Raw genomic sequence first — 21,321 nt, forward strand, 5'->3', positions numbered from 1 at the left:
TAGAAGATAATATTGTGGAAGCATTGGATGCCTCGGTCCAAGCTTCCGTGAATAGAGCCATGGAGACGAAAGTCCCCCAGACTGTGCAACAGGCACTCGCAGTGGCCCTGCGCCCCATTAAAAAACAATTAGAGGGCTTTGCTAAGCGCCACGGCTATGGCAAGCACAAGAAGCAAAAGCGGCCTGTCCCCTCTACCTCTACGGCTGTTTCGGACGACCGCCACCTGTGGCCGCACGCTCAGTCCATGGCTTCCTTGCAGGATCGGGACGCCCCAACTCAGCCACGATCGGGTGGTAAGGCGAAGAGTAAGCGCCAAATAGTAGTGGACACTGATACCACCACCTCCAATACTGATACCAGTACAGGCACTGATTCATCGGAGGAGCAGCCTCCGCCCCCTAAGAAGGCCAAGCCGGCTCCCAAGGCGGCTGAGGACAAGACACCCAGGGCCTTTCATTTTGATCCTTCCGACATTATTCACCCTCGGTCTTCGGACTGGGTCCCGCCAGCGGAGGTTTCGGAGTACATTCACGACCACCTCCGAAAGAGTTTCACGAGGGAAGTGCGCAACCGGCTGCGGTCGGAGTGCTAGCGTCCAGATATACCGGACAATGTCGCCGACACTCCGGAAATCGACGCCAGTATGCTGACCTTTTTGAAAAAGTTTTCTAAAGACCCCAAAAGAGGACTTGACAGGGCCTGGCGGGGCTGTCAGGACAAGATGCTTGATGTTATTGGCCCCCTGGCCAAGATCTTAGAGATGGCCTTAGCGGCCAAGGAAGGGGCAACACCTGTGGACCCAGATATCTTGGCTGAATGGACTCAGCGCGCGATTTGCTTTCTAGGCAACGCGAATTGCGCCGTCTCTTCTGAGAGGCGCAAGTCCTTGCTGTTAAGAATGGCGGCAATTTGACAGAGCTGGCGGAAGCGGAGCCGGGTCCCCTGGCTGGTGGTTGTCTCTTCAGTGACCGTTTCGTTAAGGATGTCACCAAATATGTTGGTACCTTCACCGCGTTGGACAAGGCCCAGAGCGGTATCAAGCGTGCACTCACGCAGGGTGTTTTCAACAGGGCCGGGCGAGGCGGGGGTCGCTCGTCAGGCCGTGGGTTCCAGAGAGGCTCCCAGAGAGGTGATTTTGGACGAGGCCGGGGCGAGTGGGACTCGACCCGCGGCGGCACCTTCTATCCGTCCCGGAGAGGCTTCAACAAAGGACGTTTCCAGTCGGGAAACAACAGGGCGAGTTTCAAGGCCCATCAAAGTTCCGGTGAGTGTCACGGACTTATCTCTTCTTCCATTGGGGGGTCGCACACAGCATTGTCTTCTGCACTGGCAGGTGTTGACTCAGGATGCTTGGGTTTTACAGACAATTCAGGGGTTCCAGCTGGAATTCTATTCTCCTCCTGCGCAAGCGTTACCCCCGCCACCTCTCCGTTTTTCCCAACTAGATCACAGTTTCATAGACGCAGAGGTGGCAGACTTGCTGAGGAAGGGCGCGATCGCTCAGTGTCAGCGAAGCCCTCGCGGCTTCTCCAGCAATGTCTTTATAGTTCAAAAGAAAGGAGGTGGCAACAGACTAGTGCTCAACCTCAAAGATTTCAATCAGTATCTGGTATACAACCATTTCAAAATAGAAGGTATTCACATGTTAGCAGACTTGTTACAAGAAGGAGATTGGATGGTTCGATTGGACTTGAAAGATGCGTATCTTTCTATTCCAATTTTTCCACCACATCGCAGGTTCCTGCAGTTTCTTTGGAACGGCCGTTGGTACGAGTACTTGGCTCTTCCTTTCGGTCTCTCCTCGGCTCCCTGGTGTTTCACCAAGGTCATGAAGCCAGTGGTAGCCTACCTCAGGGAAAGAGGAGTGCGTCTGATCATTTATCTGGACGACGTCCTGATCATGGCGCAGGACCGGTCGGTCTTACTGCAACAGCTGACCATGACTACTTCACTGTTGCAGCGCCTAGGATTTGTGATCAATCTGAAGAAGTCCGTGATGATCCCATCTCAGGTGATAGATTTTCTGGGATTCACAATCAACTCCCTCATGGCGCAACTGTGTCTCCCACGGGCGAAGTTGAGGGAGCTGAAGAAAGAGATCACAAAATTACTGGACAGTCAATTGGTCACGCTCAGAACCCTGGCCAGGATTGTAGGGGTCCTGGCGTCGTCAATCCAGGCGATATTCCCGGGTCCTTTACATTACAGGGCCCTCCAACGCCTGAAGATCAGGCACCTTCAGAAGGGTCTCTCTTATACGGACTCGGTCCCGCTTACGGACGAGGTTCGGCACGAACTCCAATGGTGGCTAGGCCACGTGGATGCCTGGAACGGCAGGGCGATCTTTGGGTCGCGACCGGACGTGGTAATCGAGTCGGACGCCAGCAGATGGGGCTGGGGCGCGTGCTGTGGAGATGTTTCCACAGGCGGCAGGTGGTCATCACAGGATCTGGAACTCCACATAAATTGTTTGGAGCTACTGGCAGGATCGTTCGCGGTCCGCTCGTTATCCCCAAAGCAGATGTCATGTTGCATCCTCCTGCGTCTGGACAATGTGTCCGCAGTGAGGTATATCAACAAGTTGGGCGGCACGAGGTCGTCTCTTCTTGTCCAAATAGCCAAGGAGTTCTGGCATTACTGTCTGCAGAACCAGATATCAGTCATAGCGGAGTACATCCCGGGTCAGGCCAACCAAGTGGCGGACTGGCATTCCAGACACTTGAGGGATTACAGCGACTGGAAGCTGCTTCCCCAGGTCTTTCTCTGGTTGCAGGCGATTTGGGGTCCTTTTCGGACAGACCTGTTCGCCTCCAGGTTGACGTATCAACTTCCCCGGTTCTTCAGTTGGAGACCGGATCCGATGGCAACGGCAACGGATGCATTTCTCCAAGATTGGTCGATGGGGACCCAGTATGCCTTTCCCCCCTTTCTATTGATCCCCAGAGTAATGACTCAAGTGATACGGCAAGAGGCGGAAATTGTCATGGTAACTCCGTGGTGGACATCACAGGTGTGGTTTCCCAAATTGTTGCAGTGGAGCTGCGACCGCCCCCGGCTACTACCGGATTTGAAGTGGTTGTTGCAGGGCCCTCGTCAGGAACAGCACCCGTTGCTGTTGGAGGGCAGGTTAACCCTGATGGCATGGAGGCTTTCAGGGAACAATGGCAGATGCCAGGAATTTCGGACAAGACTGCTGACTTTATCAAACAGGCTTGGGCACCTTCCACCAGGAAGCGATATTCCGCTGCCTGGAAGAACTGGGTGGATTGGTGCGTGGGACGACGTCTGGATCCCGTGGGGGCAGAGTTACCCCAAGTTTTGAACTTTCTATCGGAGAAAGCGGCAGGAGGCCTAGCATATCGTTCAGTCAACAACTTTCGATCGGCCATCTCGGCGAGACATACCCAAGTGGACGGTAAACCAGTGGGCATGCATCCGGTTGTTTGTAAGTTGTTGAAAGGCATCAGGGTAGCCAACCCTCCCAAACCCAAGTATACGGGTTTGTGGGATGTCTCAGTTGTAATTTCTTTGCTCAACAGATGGCCGGTTAATTCTCTCCTGTCCAGGAAGCAATTGTGGGCTAAGCTGGCCATGTTGCTTTGTTTATCATCTTGCAGAAGATCTTCGGATGTCAGAGCACTCGACGTAACAGGTAGAGTGTTTACACCGGAAGGGGTTTCTTTTCATATTACAGGTCGTACTAAAACATTGTCTCGACATATATCTTATAATGCTTTTCCTGAAAATGAAAAACTGTGTGTGGTCCAATGTTTAAAGACCTACGAGGAATGTACGAAGGCCTTGCGGCCGCAGGGCTGTTCACAATTGTTGATTGCTATTCAAAAGCCCTTTAAACCAGTGGCGGCTGCCACTATTGCTAGATGGCTTCGGTTCATTATGAAGGAAGCAGGTGTTGATACAAACATTTTTGGTGCTCATTCAGTTAGAGGCGCGATGGCGTCTAAGTCATATGGTTTAGGATCAAGTATCCAAGATATCATGCGTTGTGCAGATTGGTCCTCTGATTCAACGTTTAAGACGTTTTATTATAAGCCGGTGGGAGATATTACTTCAGTGGTATTTAATCAGCGTTAAACTAGCATAATCTGAAGCCTCCGGTCCTGTAATAGAATAAAAAATTTGCTAGCATTCGCAACAAGAATTTTCAATTCTATTAAGGACACGGAGGCGAGGATTATCCCACCCGGCTTAATGTACTGTATGTATTAAGCTTACCCACCCTTTTATGCAAGGATTACGGTGGTGTTATTTCCTTTATTTCAGGATCTGATAAGAAGTCGGACTGATCGACTCCGGAGGTCAGGATGTTCCGCCTGATGATGTTCTTCCACGTTGGAGGATTGTGACCGTTCAAGTTTTGTTGGACTTGTTTCGCCTCAAAGAAAGAGGATGATGGGAGCACGCAAGGGGTTCTTATGGACTGTGGGGGCGTGCCTATACTCATGGGTGTTCATGGGTAATGAAGTTTTGTTGTTAATGTTTACTGAAAATATACATTTTCATTGGCTGCTGTGTTTTATGCAGTAAAGATTGAGAAGCATAATCCTCGCCTCCGTGTCCTTCATAGAATTGAAAATTCTTGTCGCGAATGCTAGCAAATTTTTTATTCACGGTGCTGAAATTAGCTCATAATACAATTCTTTTCTGGGCAAAGTCAAACTGATGGCTAAGGTATTACGATCCCGGATAAAGAGTTATTTTAGGAAGCACGATAAATGTGTGACATTTTAATAATTTCAGTGAAATTATGACGGACATTTCAACGAATATGAGTGACACTTTTTAGCAAGCAAAAATCAAGCAATTAAACATACAGGGAATCATATAAATATCTGAAATTACAACCATTTGAGCACCAACAAACTCTAAGAAGTAATTGCACTAACGGAGGTGGGGGGTGCCAAAAGTGATGGCAAGCTAATCTGCCAATCAATGCGCCCTTGCTGAGTGGTGGCCTGAGTAAAAGCATCCATAAAAACGGAAAGTAAGCCAAACATAAGCAAATGCTCGATTTACGATATGTTTAGAGAGAAGAGCCAGTGTGGAAATCAGCATATTCAGGACAATGTCTGCAATTTAACCGCCCATTATATATACCATCCCTAATACAAACAAAGTTATCTTCCAAGCAAAGTGATAGTCAGCAAACTCGCCATAAACAACACAGGTGGAAACAATCATTTTAAACATGCGATGGAGTTAATCCAGAAACATGTGGCTGCAGGCTGAGCCAAGGAATTTAATAAATACGTGACTCTCTTCAGTTATACTATGCCCATTCACCATGTTTACTACATCAAAATGAGACCAAGCACAATGCAAAGGAAAAGTGATAATCGCAATTGTAGAAAGCCCAAAATACAGTGATTGCTGCCTAAATTATCAATAAATGATGACCTTAAACCTGATGGTGCAGAACCCTCACAATCTCAATTCAAAATATAAATGATGAAAAGACTTCGGTAGAACGTCAGACACAAATGTTTAAATGCACCCTTACTTTGAAAACAAAACAAAAAAGAAAAATGAAACAATGCCCCATGCATAATTATTCACCATTTGCTGTTGTATTAAGATGACTTCTGCTTATGCACAAAATACAACTCGATTTTTCCAGGAGGCCTCTGATGTTTCGTAATATATGTACTGCGATTTCAAATGCTCAGGGTCATAACCAGGCGGGACAGAATACGAATGAATGATGGTCGAATACGCTAATTTCTTTTCATACATGCTCGAAGGCACGAATTTCAGGAACTAGACCCCAGCATGACCGTCGGCATGACTTGTAGTGCGTCTCAGGGCCTCCAACAAATGAGAAGATGAATCATAATGTTCATAAACCTGCGAGGGGCAGTTAAGTGTACCCCCCTGTGCCAACATGCGAAGGTCTGCATAGGTGAATGTTGAGAGTGTGGGTGGGACGCGATACACGTGTCGACTCCAAAATGAAAACTAAAACCCGACGGATGTATGCTTTTACCACGCATGCCTTTACAACGCGGTATTTACAACACATGCCTTTACAACGCATAGCGCTTTGGGGTGCTGGATAGTGAATAGTTTAATTTACTATTCCAACTCCAGTCCCCGTGGATAGTAGGGAAGGTGTTGGATAGTAAATTAAATTTATTCCCTATCCTAGAGCGCCCCCCAGCGCAATGCGTTGTAATGGTTTGCGTTGTAAAAGTTGCGTCGTAAAGGCACTGCGTGGTAAAAGTTGCGTTGTAAAGGATGTTTCCCAAACCCGCCTCCTACCTCATAGTCGACTTGTCCAACGGAAGTCTGCCAGAGACGGGCAAGCTAAAAAAATAAAACCTTGCGCCTAGGAGGCCAACTACCCTGCATGCAGTAATCACAAGGGAAGCGCGCCTTGAATAAAACAACGACGATAAGCTGCAATAGACAACTTGGAAGTGCCGTTGATTATTGTTTCATGAGGCTTCGCTGCGCTCCAGTTCACCATCTATTTAAGTTCCTGACACAGTCAGACACAGGCACGCTTTCTATAGCACAGTAAGTTCGCTGTTGAAGCTCCTTGTTACAGCATGCCTGGGGGTGTTTGTGGGTCCCTAATTTGCATATGCTGTCCACTATTCTAGGGGGGACCTTGCACCAGTCCAAACAACCCTTATTGATGGTAGGTTTAAAGACAACCTATATAGAAATCTATCCTAACGGTAGCTGTGGAGAGCAGCCTTCAGGCTAAGTCGTGAAGGAATGTAAAGCAGCTTGTTTTACCAGTCTATAATCTCATGAATGACCAAATGAAAGGAGGACCACACCAGGTATATATATAAAATATATGTATTTATTCTAAACACATCACCCTAGTCTCTTTATGAGGGTAGAGGTAAAAGTACATTCAGTAAACTTATTTTGTACACAGTAAATTAACACAATATATACGTTGAGCCCTAGGGGCGTACCAAACCATATATTTAGAAGGTGGTATAAGAACCACGACTGACATAGATACAAGGTCTAGCGCCTTTAGAACCACTGGGGCCACCATGAACCACCCAAGGTAGTGACACAGGGGACCCACGGGGGACGTGCGCAGTGTCTAAACACAACCGCGAATCACCAATAAATTCTAGGACGGAAAGTCGCGATTGGGAAATTACAGATTAAGGACACTTAGAAGATGACTTGGAGCAAACCCCTTTAGAACTAGAAGGTTCTAGAGTCAACACCCACGGGAGCACCGGAGTACTCGAGTTACCTCACCCAGGGAAGCCGGGTGCATAGGTGACTTTTCGTGTCGGGTTTCATCGTCGATTTCAATGGCAAGCTGCTGAAGAATGCTGCAGGCGACCAAGTGGAAAGAGTCCGGGTGGATCCAAGGGTGGATCGGAGATCTGAAGAACCCAAAAGCAGAGGGGACATCATTTGGGTCACTAGCCAGTGACCAGGAAGGTGATGAACAGATGCCCACCGATGTCGGTGATTTCAGGTGAAGAAGGTGAAGCTTGACTGTTCAGCCACGAGGACCAGGAGGTGTCGAGGATGACCAGTAACTGGATTCTAGCTGTCCCACTAAGGATTTCGAGTGCTCCGGTGTCAGTTTCCAGATCAGACCCAACAAGCCTTGGCAACAGCAACCCACGCAGAAAGCAAAGATTGGCTTTGGTGAAGACCAGTAAGGTCTGAGGGGCTCACCTTTGAAGGGGAGTCAGGGCACGTCTGGTGCAACCAGGGAAGCAAAATAAACAGGAGAGTTACATTCGTGGGGACCCACCAGTCGACAGACCAGGGATTGCGAAGGGCCCTCGAGCGGAAATGCTAGAAGCAGGCTCGTGGAACACTCGTGGAGTGTAGGCCCACAATCTTTGGTGCAAATGGTGCTCGGGGCATGGACTACAAGCAGCCCAATGCGCAGCTTCTGGAAGCTCGGGAAGTCGATGCACTTGCACATATGACGTGTCAGAGAGTTCCGGTCCCACGTCACTCGTGAGGGCAGCAGGTCTCAGCTTTGCTGGGATCTTGTGTCGGCCTGGAGAAGTCTGGAAATCCGTGTCCTGAGTCCCAAATCCATCGGGTTCCAGTGGGAGCCTTGGAAATGCAGACAGGCAAGATGCTTCTTTGGTGCCTGTTTGAACAGGGGAGTTGATCCTTGGCCCCAAGGGAGATTCTTCTGTCTTCTAGTCGATGTAGAATGTCAAAGTTCCAGGATATATGCTGCAGAGTTTCATCCAGGTGTAATCTGAAGTCCTAAGGACTGGGATCCCATATTTATACTAAGTTAGGGGGTTGGACATACTCTAGGGACCCACCTATGGGAGGTTCCAGGGAGGGGGGTGGTTACACCCCTTTCCCTTTGTCCAGTTTCATGCCAGAGCAGGGGCTGAGTGCCCCTGCAACTGGTTTGAACTGGGGTATGCACAAGGACACCAAGTGTGCCCCCAACACTGTCAGAAAAACATTCTATGAAGGCACCAACCCAGCCCCAATACACTAAAGCCTGTCTGGGAGGTGGTTACACCTCCCTGTGACAGGAAATCTATTGTCCAGGCCTCCCCTGCCAGAGTTTCATCCAGCAGCAGGAGGTCAGACTCAGGTCTGTGGCTGCAGCATCCATCTTGTGATGCTGGGGCTCTTTTAAACTATTACCGGTTAGGTAAGTGTGTACATGTCTTCTCCCTCTAGTAGGGTGGAATTCTACCCCCGCCGCCAGGACTGACGGGGGGGGGGGTAGGATTCCAAAGTGTTTGACACCAAACACAACATGTTTCCATGTAGCGATTCCAAAGTTAGCATTAACCAGGAGGTTATAATGCACTTAAGAGTATATGGTCTGGCTGTATCACAGAACAGCCTCAGAGAATAGATGCCGAAAGCTGCAGAGGGGTCCTGCTCATGCATGGGCACCCTCTCACACAAAACCAAGCACTCTGCCTTCAGGAATGATAAGGCCTGCGATAGGAGTGACTTATAGTGTTATATGTGTCAGTGATTAAAGCTAGATATAGGTAACCTATATCTTAGTAAGGGGTGCATGCACCACCTTACCCAGGCTGTAGTAGCAGACCTGTGGTGCCATTTTGGAAGGCTTCCCAGGGGTGGCATAACAAATGCATCAGCCCCTGGTGGCATCTGGGGTACCTATGCCCTTGGTATCCAAGGTACCATATACTGGGGACTTACAAGGGTAACCCTGTAACCATTCTGGAGTGTACCTAATGTACATGTAATAATTTTAGAGAGGAAGCAGCTAGGCTGGTGTCATGGTTAGCAGGGCCCCAGCCAGACTGAAGTAAAAAAACAGTGAAACAACAGTTAAAAGTGGGGGTAACCATAGTAAGCAGATCCTACTCTCCTACACTGTGTTGTTTTTGCACTGGTGTAAAGTTATCACAATACAGCCCTCGATAACCTAAACAAGAACCTTCCTGTTGGGTAAATGCCAACCTTGCATGTAATAGTGACATAATTCATAGTTCCTTCAGTCGTGTTTGTTGGGGTAAATAAAATAATAAACAGTGTAGGAACTAAGGATCACTTGCCTCGTTCCCATATTTACACTCGCGCGCCTCACCTCCCCTCGACTGATGCTTGCTTGAGTTTGTCATTACTCTTTTCTATAATTTAGTATCATTTATTAAAGCTTTGGGGAATGGGCGGTAATACTCATTTTGTGTAAAGGTAATGTTGATTTAAGTGCCTATACTGGAGCCCAGGTCATGTGTGGAATGGTGAAAGCTGCTGTCCGCATTCCAGGTAATACAATATTTAGTTAAACGTGAAATGTAAACAGAACTGTCCCTGACACTGATTACCTCAAGGGCCACACTGAACCACAGTCCCTGCTGCACAGTTATTTGTTGTGCGGGCTCGGCTGGTGCTGCATCACTGCTCGCAGTCAGAACAGTCATCCGACCTGAAGGAAAGAGAGCTGAGCAAATAACAGTGAGCACCTCGAACTCCTCAGGCCAGTTCAGCCAGCTTGCCCCTGCAGCCCGCCTTTTGGCTGCACAATCATTGGACAGATCCTTACAGTCACTCTCATGAAGTTGGGTCACGTGAATCAGAATGTTGGGACCAAGTAAAATGTATCCAGAGCGGAGCGCAGTTGAGTCTTCCCCCAAGCTGCGAGCACCGCAAACAAGGGCTGGAAACTTTGCTCAGACAGACACTGTGAATTAATATATTGCAGTGCTCCTGCTTGACACTGAGGAAGCGCTATAATGCGTTATGATTATTTTTAATGCGGTGATGCGAGCACGTGCCTTCAAATGCCTTAGGATCACGCGTACTGCGTGGCACTTGGCAGGGTTGCAAATACCTGCCTTTGCTTGTTTCTGTAAGCTTCAGTGTGTGTACCTTTGTTTTTCATGGCAAGTTTCTGTGTGTTTGCATGTGTGCCTGTTTGTGGTTGCATTTGTGAGGGAATGCATTATGTGGATGTGCATGTGTTTGGGCACCTGTATGCTTTTGTTTTGTTTGTTCCAGTTTATGTGTGTGTGCCCTTATCTTCCACGGCAGTTTGCTGTGCTCATGTTTTCATTTGTGTGGGCATGCAATGTGAGTGCATGTGTGGTTGCATGTATGCCTCATGTACAGACTTGATTGCTGCAATGTATCTTTCAAAGTTAAGATATAAGATACTAAATTGCATCCTGAACTGTCATGTTATGGTAAATAAGAGCAAATACAACAGTCTAAACAGTATGAGTCTCATTTAAAGTTTTGAAATGGATGGAGACATGCAGGTTCCTGCTCTCCTGAAAATGAGCTGTTCCGCACAAAACCAAATGAGATGCATATTAAATGTATCAGATATGACCCTTGACCCTCGGGTAGGTCGCTTCCCCGCCGCTACAGCGCCTCCTTAGCCTGCCAGCCAGCCGCCTCCTCAGCCTGCCAGCCTTCTCCTGCACCCCCCGTGTGCCAGCAGTCCCTGACTCCGCGCCACCGCTTTTCCCGCCGCTGTCCCTCGCCATTTTTCCCGCCACTGAGCCCATTGGCAGCCTGCCCTACCACCTCCCAGCTGACCCCAGTTAAAGGGAGGCTGCTGCGCGACGAAGACAGCGACCCTTGACCCTCGGGTAGGTCGCTTTCCTGCAGCTACAGCTCCTCCTCAGCCTGCCACCAGCCACCTCCTCAGCCTGCCAGCTTTCTCCTGCACCCCCCCTGTGTGCCAGCAGCCCCTGACCCCGCGCCACCGCTTTTCCCGCCGCTGACCCCCGCCGTTTTTTTCCCCGCCACTGACCCCCCTGCGGCCCCGCCCCCCGTGCCCATTGGCAGCCTGCCCTCCCGCCTCTCAGCTGACCCATCCTCCCCCTCCCACTTATGGAGACCGCGCAGCGGATGCGCGTAGCGGGCGTGCCAAAGGCAAGCCCGTCTGCGCCTGTCCGCACCTGGCCGCGCCCAGTGCCAGGTAACCCTGGGCGTAGTTCGCGTAGCCGCACTCCGCGACGCTACGCGAAGACGCACTTGCACTCCGCGAGCTACACGTAGCTCCGCGGACATGCGTAGTAGCTTGCTAGACCCGTTCGCGCGCCGTTTTTCGTCTTCGGGAGCGCGGTGCGCGTGTTCGGGGCGCTGCCTGCATGCTCGAGATAGCTAGCGCGCTAAGTTACTTAATGAGGTTTGTCCCGCCCGCTTGCGTTCCCTTATTTCCGGTTCCGGGTCACAAGTAACGTGTTCGCGTTGTGTTAGACATGTTCGGGAACTCATCTTCTCGTTCGCACTGCCAAAGTGCGTGATCGCGTCAAATATCGCGCGAACTTACCGCGGCGGTCGCGACGGGCAGAGCCATCTTCGATTTCACACTCTGGCTATGGTTTTGGGCCTACTTTAGCATCTCACTCCTATCTCTTCCATCCTGGTCTTTTCCCTCAGTTTTTCTAACTCTCTTTACTTCTTACCTATTTCTGTCTGCGCCTAGGTTTATATTTCTCATTTTATGTTTACTTTTACCACTTTTTTTGCAACTTTTCTCTTGTTTTATATTACTTCCTTCTTTTATCTTTCTTCTTTCTTCCCCTAACCTTTTTGTCTTCAACTTTCCTTCTCCCCTCCACCCAGAACCATGGTGAAGGGTGCCAGCAGCATCGGCGGCTCAAAGGGCAAGGCGGCTGTGCCTAAAAAAACCCGGCTGCCTTGCGGCAGAATGCGCCCGGCAGGAGTGACGCCCCGCCAACTTTTTGGGGAGGAGGAGGTGGCCGCCCTGGTCTTTTTTATCCAACGTCACCTCCCCTTGACTTTGGCAGCAGGCGGCAGGCCCGGCTCCGGCTACCAGCGCATTGAAGAGCGTCTCCGGCGGTGGGCGAAGGTGCGCCGTGCAGTCTTCCGCTGCTCCGGTATCCGGCGTACCCACCATCAGCTGTCCCACCGCTGGGCCGACATTTTGGACCGGGAGCAGGACCTGTTGGACCTGCTTGGTGTGGAGGTTGTGGGTCTTGGTGAGTGGCTTCCCCAAAAATAAAGTGTGTATGTATATATATATATATATATATATATATATATATATATATATATATATATATATAGTTATATACATATATATATATATATATATATATATATATATATATATATATATATAGTTGTATAAATATTGTTATTGTATCTTTGTAAATATTGGCTGAATAAGTAACGCGATGACTGTTGCTCCTAGTTACATTTGCGATGTATTCCGGTATATCTACTGTCATTGTATGACAGTGTTCTTCTTCTTCACTGGCTCTTGCGTGTTGTTTCAACTTGGCGCTAGCTGTTGCTGTTTATTGATGTGAGATTTTCTTTATTGTTGAGAACTGAAGTTAGTTAATGCTATTAATAGAGTCTTGTCCTTCCTTTGTCCGTCAGTGAAATAGCGGTGGATGGATAATTGTACGTAGTTTGCATATTGTAGCATTTTTTTCACGGCCTTCTCTTCTGCATGAATCGAATCCTTTTCTTGCAAAGAATGCTAACGTTACTTTGTTCTTCTTACCTCAGCCAGGGCCGGCTCTAGGGGGCATGTGCAAGCTGTGCAACTGCACAGGGGCACCAAACTTGAGGGGCCACCGCACCAATAGATATCCTTAATTTAATAATACTCTAAGGATGGATACATATTTGCGTTGCGGCCCCTGGCATGGATTTGTTGCCTCCGGCTCTGTTCCACTGTAGCAGTGTTTTTTGCAATGATGTCTATGTTTCACAGCACTCAATGTTTTTCTCTTTGTTTATTATTTTTTACATGAACCACAGAACCCAGGGGCAAGCAGAATACAGGGACCGAGTCGGCGGGTGAACCACCACTTACACAGAGCTCCTCTACTGAGGATCCTGCTGCTGTCCCCAGTAAGTCCAACAGTGCTTGTTTTTTCCTCTGTAATGTGTCTGCTTTGGCAATTGACAGCAACCAAGTATGCATCCAGAATGATGTTTGTCTAGTATTTTTGTAAACGTTAGTATACCACTACTAGTCTTGTGGGTATTCTATCTCCTAGGGAGTTATATACATATTACACAACTATGTAACTATGCACACGAAAATTGGATGTTGGTACTGATAGGCAGGTTGGACCTTACTTACACCTCAGTCACAGAACTCTGAGGAACGCACAATTCACTGAACGTCAGCCTATATGGCCTGAGTCATTGGTCAATTATTCAATTCACACTCCTGAACCCCAATACCAAGATGCCGAATGCTTTTAGGACACAAACCGTTACCTAAGAAACCCCCTTTTGCTCACTCAGTCGTGTGAGTCTCTAAGACAACAGACACTGAAAATAAACTTCAGAGTCAAAGTGGTCATTCAAAAGCTTTATTTTGTTAGAAGTAAGTAAGTAACATCAATGTTTTTAAGTTGTTCCGTCAAATACGTTGAAGGGCCCACCAGAAAAAATCCAGAGTTAAAAAAGGCATAATAAAGTAATCAACATTTGTACAGCTACTAGTGCACAATAGGGAAATGTGGCAACTATCGGAGACCTCTCACCAACGTATACTAGTCAGATATTCCTCTTTTTTTGTAAGCTATGAAAATGTCCGCTTCGTAGAAGGCAATCTTCTCACCTGCCGAAAAATAATGACAAAAGTGGTGCACGTTAGACAGTATGAAATACATTTATGCCAGTTTTATGCAGCCATGCTAAAAAGAAGTTGTAACCTGTAAGCAAACTCTATTCCACAATCCACATAGAAAACTTAAATACGGGCCCTTTTACTTTCCCACCTCTTCAGGTGTATGCATTGAACAATGATGTGTTGCCCCAGAGCGTCTTCTCGTACTGCGCAACAAGCTGCGAGTTAACATGCGCAAAACTGGAAACATTGATGTACAAAGGTTACATAGTTCACTTCCAATTTCCAAGGACTAGAGTAGCAGGACAGATGAGATGAGCTTGGGTACCATACCATAACAATGAATGCTAATATGTGTAGTGACTCTGCTGTACTATGCAATGTGGACTCATACTGATTACGTACGTTGTACTTAACTGTTTTGAAGAACTCCATTCTTGGTGAACAAGTAGAAAGGGGGCTGTGCATCCATCTAAAAAGGTGTACTTATTTTTATAGGTGCAGAACCCTTACCATCGACCAGTGCCGACGGGGACAGCGGCGCAGCTTCAGCGATCCCGGCGGGGACAGGAGGAACAGAGGCACCTACACCAGCAGCAGTGGGGGGGGAGCCAACAGCGGCGGGCGATGGTAAGTTACATTCAATAGTGATCTGCATTACTTGGTGGGAGGGGAAAACTTTCTCACTGTACTCTACTGGAAAATATATAATGTTACCTTTACTTGTCATTAGCATGCTAAGCATTACCACTACAGTAATGCAAGTGGCTGATAGCAGTCGGATGCATGGGTTGTTGTTAAATCATGTAAAGGGGAAAACACAGCTGCCAGCGTGGTTGGGAGACACACCCAATACCGGTGGTTAGTGGATAGTCTCAGCAGCAGCGGTGTTTTGGGCAAACCCAAAGGCAAGGGAAGGAGGGGACGACTGGGTGCATGGGTCGTTGCTGGTGAAACACAAACCAAATAAGGTTTGTTGCGCGGTATAAAGTATTATAGTCTTTACTAGACATGTGCTACTAGCTGCCCCCTGTTAATTAATGTTACTTTGAGAGTGTTCCCGCCTTCCCGGAATCAGAGTATATAATACAAAAGGAGATATGAAAAAGACAGGTGTTCGTTCTAATGTGTGTGACCGTTGAAGTACACCCATGCTGATAGGGCAGGCATAATGCCGTGCCAAAAAGTCCAAAAAATTAATAGAGGCTGTAGAATGTTCAAGATAGACGCAACACAATTTCTGGTACTCAGCTTGCTTGCTAGTGCTACTGTGCCGCCCACTATGTGTTGAATCAATGTTGTGTTCTTGATTTGCGGGGAGTTTGGATTACAACAATTCTGTTTCTTTCTTTATAGTTACTCCTTCCCAAAAACCAACAAGGAAGGAGTTGGCAGTCCGGGCCCGGCAGCGGAAACTGCAGGCAATTGTAGAGGCCTACCGCCGGCTGGTGGATCAGGCCGAGGAGGAGGAGGAGGAGGCGGCGGCAGCAGCTGCTGCCTCTTCCAATGCCCCGGGCCCCAAGCCTGCAGGACTACGTCGCCGTGGTCAGGCAGCCGCCCGCCGCCGCATTGTTACATCTTCGGCGGCCCCCCCACAACAACAACAACATGCATGCAAGTGTAGGTGCCGTGATTTCAAAGCAAAGATTCTCCGCCGGGTAGCGAAGTTGGAGGAGGAGCGGAAGAAGCTGGAGGACGGTCTAGAGGAGCGTGTGAAGATAATGGTGGACAAACACCTGAAAGCCCGCCGGCTTTGAAATGGACCCTGTTTTTTGCCCCTTTTTTAATCCTTTTGTTGGTGGGTGGGATGTGGGAGTTGGGGTGTACATTTGGGTTGAAATTTGGTTGGGGTTAGGGGAGGGTAGGGACAGCTCTGGGTCAGGGGGTTACATTTGTTATATATTTTATTTTTCTATTATCATTATGAAAATATAAAAATAAAACAAAGATATTTTCACAAGAAAACATTTGAAGTTCATTTGTGTTTGTTGGGGGGGTGGAGGGGGGACTGTTTCACAAAAAAATGTACGTTGTGCAACATGAACATGAACTACGAACGATAAATTAAGTACTGACTGCACCTGTAGTAGTAGGGTCACAAGTGCATAAATAATTTATATTATTAAATAACATGGGAAAATTGCCCATCACGTGAGTCTGAAGTTACTAGTATAATTTAATTCCATGCACATTTGCTCAGAGTCGGCTAAACAATCCTATGCAATGCATTGCATCATTCCTTTAATATACCTGTCCTAGTTGTCAGGGAAGAGGAGCTCGTCCTCAAACTCTGTGCGTTCAGACAGAAGTAGGTCATGTAACCCAGTAGTGAGGACGTCTTCTTCGCACTCGCTTTCTTCATCCGGCGGTGATTCACGTACTTGATAGTCTGGTGGTATGAAGCGTTGATTCATTTTTATCATTGTCAGCCGCTCCACGCTTTTGGGGGAGAGACTAGTCCTTTTCGATGTGACAATGGCACCAGCAGCACTGAAAACCCGCTCAGAGGAGACACTGGCTACAGGACAAGCCAGATACTTTATCGCCAGCCTGCTCAGCACTGGCCACTGTCTCCTTCTTTCATACCAATAGACCAATGGGCTTTGCTCCATGAACACCTCTGTTGTGTCATCCAGATAGGCCTGAACCATCCGCTCAATGTTCATTGGTGCTCGGCTTTGCTGGTCCTCTTTTCCCTTTGCAACAGCAACGGACTTACCCATCCCTTTCTGTAGAAAAAAAGCAGTTATGCTTTTGGTTGGGTCTGCTGAATCAGATCGTGTAGGTGCTGCTTTTGGTACTGTTGGTGCCTGCTGGAAAGCAGACGCACTGCTCTCATGCTGTGAAGAACTTGCGTCAGGAGTACTTGGACTGGCCTGGGCTGGCAGTGGCAGGCCTTTAAGTAACAGCCGTTCAGTTTCTAACTCATTAGCTTCCGCAGCTATGGAAGTTTTGTACTTGTCAACATCCTCATCTGAAAATGGAATTACTTCGTTACTGCTGACAAATAATTTGTACCGTGGATCCAAGATTGTTGCAGTTATGTAATGTTCACCTGACACAATATTGTTGAGCCTTACATTTTCACACAAGCGGTTGACTAAGCCCTTGGCTAAGGTATATGCATCAACTTTTTGTTCGTCACCTTCGTATGTTTGACAGACCTCCTTCACCTGTTGCTCAAGCATGTACAACAATGGGATGGCTTGGCCCATAGTACAGTCCTCCCTGCTAACTGCACGTGTGAAGACCTCACAGGGTTGTAGCATCTCTGTGATGCATTTAATGAGGTCCCACTGCCACATCTCAATGGTCAGGGCTTTAAGATTAACAGTAGGATCCCCTAATCTTCTTGACATGACATAAGCATTCAGTGGGATGTACTGCTCAAAGAGACGCTCAAGCATGAAATAAGTTGAGTTCCAACGTGTTGGGACCTCCTGGATCAGTGCTTTGACTGGCAACCTATGCTCTTGCTGAATGACCCGTAGCAGCTTCCGTCCTTTGAAAGAATGGTTAAAGTGCGTGCATATTCTTCTGCAGATGGCCATTATGTTGCTGACTTTGGCTTCATTTTTCAGAAAGTCTTGCACGACTAAGTTTATGCAGTGTGCCAAACAGGGTACCCTGAAATAATGTCCTTCTCTCATTGCCTTCACTACATTACTGCCATTGTCAGTGGAAACAAAACCAATCTTAAGGCCTCTTGGTTTCAGCCATTCAAAGACCTTGTCGTTAAAGTCAGACAAAATGTTTTCAGCAGTATGACTTTTGTCCATACCAAACATGGCTATAGTTGCATGTCTGCGCGTATCATTAAAAATTCCAGCAACGTCACGGAGGCCTGAAGTTAACTTGTCTTTAACACCTGCAAAAGAGATCCAGTGTGCGGTGATGCACATGAAATCTGTAGCATCGCAACTGCTCCACATGTCTGTTGTCAGGTGGATACAATGGACAACACTCTGTTGTAAGGCTTTCCCAATCAATTCCAGCACATCGTGGTGTAGTGCTGGAACAGCCACTCGGGCAAAATAGTAGCGACTGGGAACGTTCCATTTTGGGCAGAGGGTTGCCACTAATTCCAGAAATCCAACAGCCTCAACAAATGAAAATGGGAGAAGGTCCAGTGCTAACATTTTCGCAAGTTTGGCATTGTATAAACGTGCTACTGGGTGGTTCCGCTCGTACTTTCCCTCCTGCCTTAACATGCTAGGAATGGTAAGCTGCTTTGCATGTCTTTGAGTTGTGCTAGACGGACCACCTTGCATCGCAGACTTTGCACTCCTTGGTGTTTCCAGCTGACTCTGGTGCCACTGAGAAGTTGCAGATGCGGAGGATGTGGACTTTACCACTCCAGTGCTGGCGACAGGGGTCCATTGTGTACCACTCCTAGATAGAAGGTCATCGTCTCCCTCTTCTTCTACCTCCTGGTCAACCATGAGTGGACCTTGTACCACTGTATCCCCACCAACACGAGTGCTAACAGTTTTTAAGCTTGCAAGGTGGTTCTCCCACCTGATCAAGTGTGTTTTTTTCAAATGGGTCGTTTGGCCTCCAGTCCCATAGTTTGTACCAAGCTTACCACGACTAACATTGACATGACAAATGGTGCATACAGCAATGTTCTCCTGAACTGGGTGAACCGTAAAGAAGTCCCACACTGGGGAGGTAAACTTTTGTCTCCTGCCATAGGAAGAGGAGGACCCACTGCCAATGCCGGATGGACTGGAGGATTGTGGAATTTCACTATGGGACAGCTCAGTCCTAGTACTGCCACTACCTCCTTCTGTTGAAGTGGCGCTTCTGCTGGATGTCGGATGCTGCCGGGCCTTCGCTGTTGAAAAAATTGGAGCTGGTGTTACTTTGGGTGTTGAGTGTGTAGGAGTTATGCGTGGTACCTGCTCATCAGTCATTGCAGCATTTCTGGATAGGGTGAAAATGTTGGTCTCTACATCCTCTGCACCAGGAATAACGCTTGTGATGATGACAGTGTCAGACCCGTCTTTATCACCAGCAGTATCCTGCTCACCTACATCGACCTCCATAAGTTCAAGCCTGCCTGGAAACTTCCTTTTTCCTAGCATGGTCTTCTTGGGATGTCTCTCCTTTGAATGCGCAGATAGTTGTGGCTGCCAATCCGTATCAAGGTCATCGGAAGGGATGCTGTGCGAAGAACTCGATGCACTAACCCTCCTTTCCCTTGGTGAATTCAAAGGAAATAGATCACCTACAGAAGTGGCTTCCTCTTCTTCTTGCTCGGAAGGAGGCTCTACTTCCTGAACTGCCCCGACTTCGGGAGGAACAACTACTACTATTTGGTGCGGAGATGGTGGTTGTTGTTCTTGAGGAAGTACTATTGCGGGCTGGGGTTTTTCAACAACAACTGTTGCGGGCGGTGGTTGTGGTTGTTCAACAACTGTTGCGGGAAGTGGTTGTGGTTGTGGGTGAACAACTCCTATTGCGGGCGGTGGTTGTGGTTGTTGAACATCTACTGCTGGCGGTGGTTGTTGAGCACTTCCATCTTGCGTGGATTGTGTACTACTTTGAGACAGCGATAAGTTTAGTTCTGGCTCAGTATCACTGCTCGCAAGCAGAAGGCTGGCTACCTCTTCGACCCTCATCATGTGCTTGGCCCTGGGATGCTGGCTTGCCCCCACTAATGCAGATGTGCTGGTCCCAGCTTGCACCCCAGACCCCGCTGCTGCAGGCGTACCTTTTGGGGTGCCAAAAAAGGTTTTGGGGTCCATACCAGACTTAAGTGACACTTCCTTCTGCTGTTCCTTCTTCGCAGCAACTTTCTTTGTGGTGGAGGACCTGGTAGCTTTCTTAGGGCCCATCTTCTTCTGATGTCAGTCAGCTCACAGCAGCACAAATTGCAGAGATGTCTGGTCAGATGAGTCACACACCACACGTGGCGTACAACTGAAGGACGTCCGTCTGGCAGTAGAACGAGCGATGGATGAAAAAACAACCAGCACCTCCTCAGTCTTTTTTGTGCACCTACAAGTAAAGAAGGCAGAACAACATCAGTCAAACAAGCAGTAAGGCAACATGAACAATTGAAAGACAAACAGGCCAATGTATAAAAGACAAAACAGAAGACTAATAATACCAGTCCAGCAGCACCACAGCTCAAAGGCCACATGAAGTCCAGAAAGAACCAATAAAGTCAAGCAGGCCTATATAGATACCAATATGGACAGAAAAACGAGGATGCCTGCTGCACATGACAGGTTAATGTGCAAGGAATAAATAGCCCATGGCTAAGACAGAGGTTGTAAACCTAACACCGCAAAAACACATACAAACAAACCCCTGCCCAGGCTCCAAAAACAACAACCAAATGACAAATTCTGTTTTTTTGGGTGCACAAGAAAGACCTGCAACATTTTTGAGAAACTTTTATGCAACTCGGGACATATTGTCCGCGAGAATGCTAAATCGGCATGTTCGGCAGCGCGAATGGAATAAAAAGTCGTGTTCGCGTTCCCGAGCAAGTACATTGAGTGCGCGGACAAGACAAAAAATGTAAGTTCACGTGCTCACACTGTGCGAAGTTACCAAAACTACCCAAGCTGTATTCCTAGGGTTACCTAATGGCAGAAATTGACAGAGTATTTAAAGTTTAAACACACCCAAAACCAGAAATACCCCACACATAAAAATAAGATTTTCTATATCAATCCAAGCCATCCATGATTTTCACATTAAGGGTACACCACAAAAACAGATGATTAACTTTCATGACCCTACTATGAGTAGTACCTATGGCCTACTGCCAGAGTAGGCCACAAGGTTGGAGGCCTATGCCTATGGCAAAAGCACAAAGGAAGGACACACAAAATGGCCGCCGACATAGGGCCTGGCCACCAACAACAACATGGCAAAATCACAAAGGATGTATACACAAAATGGCCTCCACCACATGGCCTGGCCACCAACAACAACATGGCAAAATAAATCACAAAGGAAGCATACACAAAATGGCCTCCACCACATGGCCTGGCCACCAACAACAACATGGCAAAATAAATCACAAAGGAAGCATACACAAAAAGATCACCACCATAGGGCCTGGCCACCAACAACAACATGGACAACTTTACAAAATGGCCTCCACCACATGGCCTGGCCACCAACAACAACATGGCAAAATAAATCACAAAGGAAGCATACACAAAATGGCCGCCACCACATGGCCTGGCCACCAACAACAACATGACAAGAAAGAGAAGACAGACAATAATGCCTATGGCAAAGGGACAATGCTTTG

At 47.7% G+C, this 21,321-nt stretch overlaps 1 protein-coding gene across 1 annotated transcript; it reads left to right on the plus strand.

The window, feature by feature from the left end:
* The first annotated feature begins 1,829 nt into the window (after positions 1–1,829).
* LOC144821674 (uncharacterized) lies at positions 1,830–16,021 on the plus strand. The gene is made up of 4 exons (XM_078678898.1): positions 1,830–2,118; positions 13,223–13,315; positions 14,544–14,675; positions 15,402–16,021. Exons 1-4 carry the CDS (start codon positions 1,830–1,832, stop codon positions 15,800–15,802), a joined length of 915 nt encoding a protein of 304 aa, XP_078535024.1. The 3' UTR covers positions 15,803–16,021.
* Positions 16,022–21,321: the final 5,300 nt, after the last annotated feature.

The sequence above is a fragment of the Lissotriton helveticus genome, chromosome 2_2, assembly GCF_964261635.1.
Source record: "Lissotriton helveticus chromosome 2_2, aLisHel1.1, whole genome shotgun sequence".
In the NCBI taxonomy this organism is placed as follows: Eukaryota; Metazoa; Chordata; class Amphibia; order Caudata; family Salamandridae; genus Lissotriton; species Lissotriton helveticus.